The 8,981-nt window shown below is 44.5% G+C and overlaps 1 protein-coding gene across 1 annotated transcript; it reads right to left on the reverse strand.

The window, feature by feature from the left end:
* Positions 1 to 346: 346 nt before the first annotated feature.
* On the reverse strand, positions 347 to 8,781 carry AVPR1A (arginine vasopressin receptor 1A). The gene is made up of 2 exons (XM_081928088.1): positions 7,247 to 8,781; positions 347 to 931 (listed from the first exon to the last, which is right to left on the reverse strand). Exons 1-2 carry the CDS (start codon positions 8,238 to 8,240, stop codon positions 645 to 647), a joined length of 1,281 nt encoding a protein of 426 aa, XP_081784214.1. The 5' UTR covers positions 8,241 to 8,781; the 3' UTR covers positions 347 to 644.
* Between the last annotated feature and the right edge of the window lie 200 nt (positions 8,782 to 8,981).

Here is an 8,981-nt window from a genome sequence, read left to right on the forward strand (position 1 = left end):
TTTTGTGGGGCTACACTGGCATAGTATCAGGATGTTCCTCAACCAAGAACTATTAATCTTGTCTACAGATTTCCAGTTCAGGACTTCACTTGCATTGTTTTGCAAATGCTACCATTCAACTGCACCAACCATGAAGCTATACCTAATGCACCAACGTTGCAGTCCTGTGGTCAGGTTACATATGTCAGGCTCACTTGTTTCTCTGAGAGCTACATGTAAACAGTGCCCAGGACTGCATTCCAGCTGAGGATCTGGGCAATTATTTTGACTGTTTTGAAGTACCAACTGCATTTACAGTTACATTGCATTAATTTGTACTAACTGAGTCTGAGAACAAACAAACAAACAAACAAACAAACAAACAAACGTGAAGTTAATACTGCAGCTTTGTAGAAAAATATTTACACGCATTACTGTTTCCCTTCTTTTTCATTGGACATGTATATATTCCCATACTTTTTAATAGATTGATTTACAAACTATATTTACATTGATGCAAAACCATCATATTTGGGTTGTTGTTGTTTTTTTTCAAAAAAGTTACTCTCATCTTGTTCGTTCATGGGTCACATGGTAACGAATGGCTAAAGTGCTAAAAGTGCTGTTCTGGAACGCAATGGGACGCCAGTTTTTAAATATACGCGTCAGGAGGTAATGGGGATGGACCTAATGGACTGTGCTAAATCTGGAGATTTTCTGCACATGTCCAAACTGTTTGTCGGGCTTCTGTTGTTGGTGAAAGTAGTATGTCTTCTGCTGATGCTCTCGGAATCTTCTTTATTCAGCCTCTGCCCAGTTTTGTGACAGCACAGGAGGCTTCGTATGAAGTCGTGCAGGAGGTGCCCACTAAAGAACATGTAGATCCATGGGTTGCAGCAACTGTTCAAGCAGGCCAAAAGGGCAGTGACAGTAATTAAAATGTCTTCTGACTCTGTCAATAAAAAGCAGAGAATTACTTAGCATATATCTGTGCCATTAACCCATTGCTTCTGTGATTTTTTTTTAAAAAGCTTAATATTTTTATATGTAGATAATGACACAAGGCCAATGGATTGCCTTCTTTTATTCCTTCAAATGAAACAGAAAGCTTCCATTTCATATTTCATATACCTTACCAAGACTAGTTGATTCAGTGGTTAACCATTTCATTAACAGAGAAAATCACTAAATAAGACTGGATATGAAGATGCTCACCATAGCAGACGAATACACATTGCGTTCCTCAACTGTAGCTCCTTGTTTATGCATTTATTCTGTTTCATAAGATATATCCTGCATAGATACTATAGGATTAGGCTGCTCTGATTTATTGTAATAATTATTCTTACAAATATAATTAATTTTTGACATGCATGATGCCTATCTTGAGGCTCTTTTGAGACACTGTGAAGTTTGTGTAATTAGAGAGTTATATAAATAATATTAAACAACAAGAATACTCTTGCCGTTACCTTTCACAACCTCCTTTTGTTAGAAGGCTTTTTTTCCTGATTATAGAACATATAAACACACACACAGTGCCCTTCAATTAAAAATGTACAAGGCAGTTTGCCATCAATGTAATTTAAATCCAGGGCTGGATCTACACACAGGGGGGGAAACCGATATAAATAAGTCAAAAATTAAATTGTTATAACTTAAGAAAAAAAACCACTATGGAAAATCCTAAAGAAATTTTGTTTTGTTCTCCATCACCATCTGGTGTTGCATTTTTATAATACATTCAAAACACTGTTTTTTGACTAATGTAGCCTAGTCCCAGGATTAACTTGCTAAAGCAAACTAGGCACTGCATAGCAATAAAAAGTATTAGACATGCTTAAAATAAAGGAATGTAAAATTATCTAGAATGCAACTCCTTCAAAATGGAAGGTGTGTGATCATGGTATCTCTCCTGCCAGGAAAGTATTAGTATAATCTCTCATGCAAACGTGAGATGCTGGTTAACTACATCTAACACTGCTGGCTGCTCATTATGTTGCAGAGGCAACCCAGCCTGCTTCACCAGTAAGGTGTTCCCAGTTGACCCTCAACACCAGTTCGGTCCCACAGGTCGGCAATGTTTTTACTAACACAACCATTATTACACACCAGCCTGAAAACTTACTTGCTGGAACAGAGGCTCTGGTGCTTTGTTAAATGCCTCTTAAAATCTTGTTTGTACAGTATATTCTCTGTCTCCACTTAATCCAGACAGCTACTTGTAAACTCAATTCTGCTTTAGTTATACTCTGGTACAAACAACCTCAAACATTCTGCAGTGGACTGAACACACAGCTCATTAATTCCTTGTAATGCCATCCCTACGCTTAGGCTGTGGACATTAAGAGAAATTTTGTTCAAGGGTCGTATTTTGTCTTTTTCTACAAATAACTAATTATGCACCTGTCCCCAAAAGAGTATGTCTGCCACTGTGACACAGATACAAACTTGGTAAGGACTTGGCGCAGAGTCAGTTAACTGGTGGGTCCCAACATTTTTGAAAAGAACAGGGATATCCTCCTAGTCTCACTCTGATATTATTTTACCACAGTTTCATGGAGCCCACTCCAATTGCTCTACAGAGACCAGGTGTAAAAGACACCAGACTCCTGCACCTTTAATAAGTGGTGGAGGAAGCCATTCGGGCACCTGGGATGGCACACCCAGGGGCGGGGCAAGCCACCCATAGGGGCAGGGTGCACCACGGGGCCTCTGGAGTCTGCCTGCCTCCTCCCACTCAGCCGCCCTACAGAGTGTTTGGGCAGCGTGCAGCCTGCAAGACCCTAAGCCACTGTGTTTCTCCCAGGAGAGACGTGTGACTTGGGCATGCTGCAGGCCCCACAGTGAGTGCTACCTGGCATTTTGTCACACACCCCCAGTGGTGATGCCCGGGCCGGTCGCACCCCCCTTCCTCTGCCCCTGCCTTTAATAGCTGTGCAGAAGGGGGCGGATTTCAGCAGGTGTGGTTTACCTGCAAGCTATTACCTACTGAAATTCCTCTTCTACCCAACTATTAAAGACACAGGACTCCATCAGCTATTGCATCTTCCCAACACAAATTGCCTTCAGATAAAAGATAATTTCATGATACCGATAACAGATTTTGTGCATGTGCAATCGTCTTTTCCTCACAGTGCATTTTCTTCTTATACATTTTTATAAACTTGGTTCGCATTTATGCACCAGCAGTTCAGAATATATATCTGGTAGACCCATGAACTCCAGCATTTAATCAGTGTGGCTCCTGTTTAAAAATTTCCAGTAATTCAGAAACCCTCAAATTAAGGAGAAATTCAGCAGTATAATATTTACACCTAGAGTAGCTGATGAGATGCCCTGCAGAGGTTCTCTGACTATATATCCCTCCATCCCTGTCCTTTGGACATACTGGCTGGAACTAATAGGAGCTGTAGTCCTACAACTTCAGGTCATTCTATTGGCTAGCCTTGATATATGCAAATAATACAATCCCTTTGATCTCCCACCTATATGCATTACATTAAAAAAATGTAACTTATTTTAGTGCTTGATCTCCTTAATGTTAATATGGGGGGCATATCTGTGATGACAAGTCTTTTCTTTTATGATTTATTGGTTTTCATAAGATCTGGTTTTATGATGGATTTTTCTTGTTTATTGTATTGTCTTGGTACATTGTGATTATGCAAATGTTTCCTTAAGCGTCACTGCAGGTAAATGAGGTATAAATTCTCAACACAGTTTAAAATTAAAATCAACCTTGCGGTGTACTTAGCTATATAAAGTGTGTTCGGACATAGCAACTGTCGTTTTAAAAGGGCAACAATCTATTTTAGGAGCCAGCAGGACAAAGCAAGTGGTCTTATTTGATATGCATGCGTGTATTTCCTTCGTTTAATCTGGAAGCGAGTTTGTTCGTTATAATCAGGCTGCTTCTTCCCTCCCTAAAGCCACTAAAATTTCATTTGCCTCTGATTCTATTGAAATGGTGTCAAATGGTGACCTTCCTGTGATTTCAAATCAACCTTTATTAGCACAGGCAATGGAAACCTCTCAGAAAATCCTCTTCATGGGTTTTCTGACAAGCCCTGTCTCCAGCAACCTCTCATCACCCTCACCCATTGACCTGATATTGCACAAAAATAAAATTATGGAGCTGAGGCTATTCAGGATCCCATATTACATATGGCAGAAGCCATATTGAACTGTTTACAACAGCCTGAATCAAAGGACTTCAGATTATGGGTGGTGTTGTTGTTGTTTTTAAAAAGCTCTGCTTGGAAGAAGAAGAAGAAGAAGAAGAAGAAGAAGAAGAAGAAGAAGAAGAAGAAGAAGAAGAAGAAGAAGAAGAAGAAGAGTAGTAGTAGTAGTAGTAGTTTGGATTTGATATCCCGCCTTTCACTCCCTTTACGGAGTCCCAAAGCGGCTAACATTCTCCTTTCCTTTCCTCCCCCACAACAAACACTCTGTGAGGTGAGTGGGGCTGAGAGACTTCAAAGAAGTGTGACTGGCCAAGGTCACCCAGCAGCTGCATGTGGAGGAGCGGAGACGCGAACCCGGTTCCCCAGATTACGAGACTACCGCTCTTAACCACTACACCACACTGGTACTGCTCAACCAAGAAGTGAGGAAAGAAAACTGCCTAAGGAAATCTGAAATCTGTATTCTTTTATGTTTTGAATTTCAGGTGATCTGATTTAACAGTCATTAACACACACACACATCTATCTATCTGTCACACATACCTGTTACTGGATTTAAACATGCTGTGCTTACCTGTGCTGAAATATTCTATCTACTGCTTACACACTGCCAATCAATAGACATTTTGGGTTAATCTAGGGTTGCCATTACTGGGATTTCAAAGGTGGAACTTATGTCCAGGGGGATTTCCAAAAGGCGTTGCTTTGCCTTGGAACTTAGGCAAGTCAACCGAAAAAAGGTCAACAATTTTGGGGTGTCCTGGTTTTTTACTTTTTGAAATATGGCAAACCTAGGTTAATATGGCTCATTGGGGCACTGCAATGTCCAATGAGCAGAAAGCAAGGTATTGTTCCCATAACTGCTATTTGTGTATGTAAGTATAGGTTTGCATGTATTGTTAACCTGAAATGAATATCAAAATAGGAGGTTGGTAAAAAAAAAATACTCTTCTTTTAAAAAAATATTTTTATTGAGTTTTCATTTTTCTACATTTCAAAATAAACATTTTGCAAGCTTGTTAAAAAAAAACCTCTTCTTGGTCATGAGTGTCTCACACAATCTGACAAGTTAATGGCCTTATCGTGGTTCTAATGGATAAGGCTTAAATTTTATGCATTATTCTTTTCAATATGTATGCAATAGCAAACATGGCTTAGGAGAACCTTTCGGACAGCTTCTAGAGGTATGATTACAAATTCATCCATTATAACTGTCTGGTGCTATACTTTGATATTTAGCTTCTGCAAAAGGAAACAAAACTCTGCAGATACATTTTGAGTCCCTTGTGAAGTTAAGTGCAAAGTTTGGCTTGTGTTGTCTGTTGTTCATCAGACCAATTAACCGCAAACAACCCTAGCTATCACAGAGCCTTAAAAAAAAATTAGAGAAAGCTGCGGGGCTTAGAGATCATGAACGTATCAAATTATTATTTACATAATTATGTGATTTTAAAATTACATTGCAAGCAAGATTTCCCCCTAAATATTTTACGTTCTGTACTTTCCACTAGAACCGGACGTTATTTGTGTTTACTTCAGACTCTTTTAAACATTTTTTTAAATAATGTAGCAGACAAACCGTCATCAACTCCTCACAGCTGCACAAAAGAAAATAAAGGCAGAGAAGACCAAATCACATAACCAATGTTTTAAAGAACCTCTTCAAGCCTATGATTGATGGGGAAGTCCTGTGTGGAACAGTTGACTTGACACAGGCAAATGAATTGTTATAGCTATGTCAGGTCATACCAATAGAATAAGCTCAATAATCACATGATACGATCTAATTAATCATCACTCAGCCATTAAGCTCACTACAATGATTGTTCTCTGTAAGTCTAAACTACCTCATAGTGACTTGGGGGAGGGGGGCATAACCTGCAGAGAATGATTTTAAAAATAGTAATATTTTACTTTGGTGGACCTTCAGACACGCCTTTAGAATAAATGTATTTGGTTTCATGCCTAAAGACTCAGGGTACTTGCTAAAATGACACCCATTATAGGTACCTATGAATTTTATTTACAATTACTGTATGAGAATGTGTATTTTTGCTGCTCTTTCAGTATATATGCCCCCTATTTGTATATACTACCACCAGGGGCTACCAAATCAATACAGATAGGGGCTGAATCATACATCCATTTACATGAGAGTTTGCTCAAACTAACTTACTTCTGAGTAGAAATGTATAACTTGTGCTGCCCATAAAAGGGTGAGATTGCGTGTGAGCGAGTTAAGATTCAACCTGTTGATACTGAAATATAGCTTGCAAACCTGACTTTGAAATGCAGAAAGCTTATCTTCCTTCCAACAACCCATTATTCTCCTTTCAGTTGCTAGAATACCAAACACTTCCAAATGAAAATTTGTACCAAGGCTTAGGTGAGGGAGGGAGGCATTGTTGTATGTTGGGCTGAAGCAAACATGTGCAGGGTTGCACTGCTGATAGGCATTTTACTCAAACCAGCATCTATAACCCAAATGCAAGAAGGCAGAGGAGCTCAGTTCATGCAAGAACATTTCTGGCAGAACATCAGTGCCCTTGCCCACCGCAGTCCAATGGTGAAATTTCAGTTTTAAATATTTGATATGATTAGCCTAAATCCATTTCCTCCTTAGTAAGCCTGAAACTAACGTGGGAGATGAACATTACTGTGTTCTAAACATTAAGTTGCAATTCTAAGCATACCGCCTTAAGAAGTAAACTCCATTCAGAGAGCAGTCGGTCTTAAGTGGGAAACTTTAGATTGCATGTGTGCATGAAGTAAATTGCCCATTTGCTCTGGAGTGAGCTCCAGTGAAACATAGGCAGTACTGGGCCACACATTACTTCCAAATAATTGAAATATGTTGCCTTAGGCTTGGGGTGCAAAGCTGAGAAACGGGTTCAGAGATTGCTGCCAAAGCAAAAATCAACTCTGATCGCTTAGAGAAAGCAACAGGTTGTGTGCCTAGAAGCCAGCAGCAGCGCTAGTAGAGTGGAAATCCGGAGTCACTCTGGATTCCTACTAGAGGAGGAAGACTCCAGGGGCAAGGATGGAAAGGGAGAGAGAGACTCAGCGCAGCAGGTAGTACCTACCATGCCAATTGGAGTGGTCTTCCCAGACGGAGCGCATCTGGACGGTGAAGAAAGGCGCCCAGCAGACGATGTAAGCCGAGACGATCACGAAGGTCATTTTGACCGTGCGGATCTTGGCGCGGGAGACGTTCTTGATGCTGCTGACACAGGGCGTGAGGAGCAGCCCCTTGCGCAGGGCGCGCCCTCGCGGAGGAGCCGCCTCCCGCCTCTGCCGCCGTCGGGTCTTGTCGCGGACGTTGCTCCAGATGTGGTAGCAGATGAAGCCGTAGCAGGTGACCAGGATGACGACGGGCGCCACGAAGATGCTGCCGGTGATCCAGGTGATGTAGGCGCGCGGCCCCCAGGGCATGACGAACTGCGCCCAGCAGTCGTAGACCTGCGAGCCGCTCTCCACCTCGCGCAGCGAGAAGATGAAGTACTGCGGCAGGCTGAGCACGAAGCTGAGCGCCCAGGCGGCCGCGATCATGCAGCGGGAGCGCTTGCTGGGCTGCTGCAGCGTCTTGAGCGGGTGGCACACGGCGATGTAGCGGTCGGCCGTCATCACCACCAGCATGTAGGCCGACGCGAACATGCCGAAGACCTGCAGGTGCTTCACCACGCGGCACAGCCCGTCGGGCCCGTGGAAGCGGTGCGTCACGTCCCAGCACAGCTGCGGCAGGATCTGGAAGAAAGCCACCGCCAGGTCGGCCAGGCTCAGGTGGCGGATGAAGAGGTGCATGCGCGACGCCTTCTGGCGAGGGGTCCGGTGCAGCGCCAGCAGCACGAAGGAGTTGCCCAGCACCGCCAAGGCGAACGTCAAGGCCAGCACGGCCACCTCCAGCTTGGCCAGCTCCTCGTCCCGCCCGTAGCGGTTGCTGCTGCTCCCGTTGGCGCCGCCGCCGCCGGACCGGGGAGGCTCTGCGCTGCCGCCCGGTTCCTCCGCCTCGCTCGCGTTCCAGGCGGACGACGGCGCTCCCCAGGCGGGGGAACCGCCGGCCCCGTCTCCGAAGTGCATGGCGACGCTTCCCGCTCGCGCTCTCTCAGCTTTCCCGCCTTTCCGACACGCTCCTTTCCCGCTCACTTTTTCCTTCTGGAGGCAGTCAGAGAGGAGCTGCGAGAAGGGTGGCGCCTCTTTCTCCAGCACGGTTGCCGTCGCTCAAGCGCGCCAAGTTGCCAGCCTCTTTCGCCTGCTCCTCGCGCTCCTTTCCCCTGAGTTCCCGCTCGGGACGCCTCGCTTGCAGACGCGCCGCGCGCTTCTGCTTCCCCGCTTGCTGCTCTCCAAGCTTTTCCTTCGCGCTCCTCTGGAATTAGCTCTAACTCCGCCCCCTCGCTCTCCCTGCGCGCCCCCTTGGTCTCCCGTCGAAGGCAGCCCGTCCGTCGCTTTGGCGCCCAGCCCGGCCGTCTGGGACTCCCCTCTGGACCTCGCTCTGCGGACGCAGGCCACGAACTCGTTCCGTTTGACGCCGTCACACTGGGTGTTTGTTTCTTTTCAAACCTTTTTCTTTGTGTTTATACGATTATAGGAGACCACCCCTCGGGGCTGCAGTCTTTTCGGGCAGCCCCCTCCCCAGTAGATGGGCAATCAACTAGTGGGCGTGCACGACATCTTCTCGATTACGCAGGGTGGGGCTTATCTGCCCCCCAACCCCGTCAATATTCCAAGTTGGCACCCCTGCTGTGAGCTCTGATAAAGGCAGCTCCCCATCTTAAAACCTCGCTGTGTGTGCTCATCGCTCTAAATGTTGAAATGCCCCTT

Source organism: Podarcis melisellensis, assembly GCF_964234715.1.
Source record: "Podarcis melisellensis genome assembly, chromosome: 10".
NCBI classification, from domain to species: Eukaryota; Metazoa; Chordata; class Lepidosauria; order Squamata; family Lacertidae; genus Podarcis; species Podarcis melisellensis.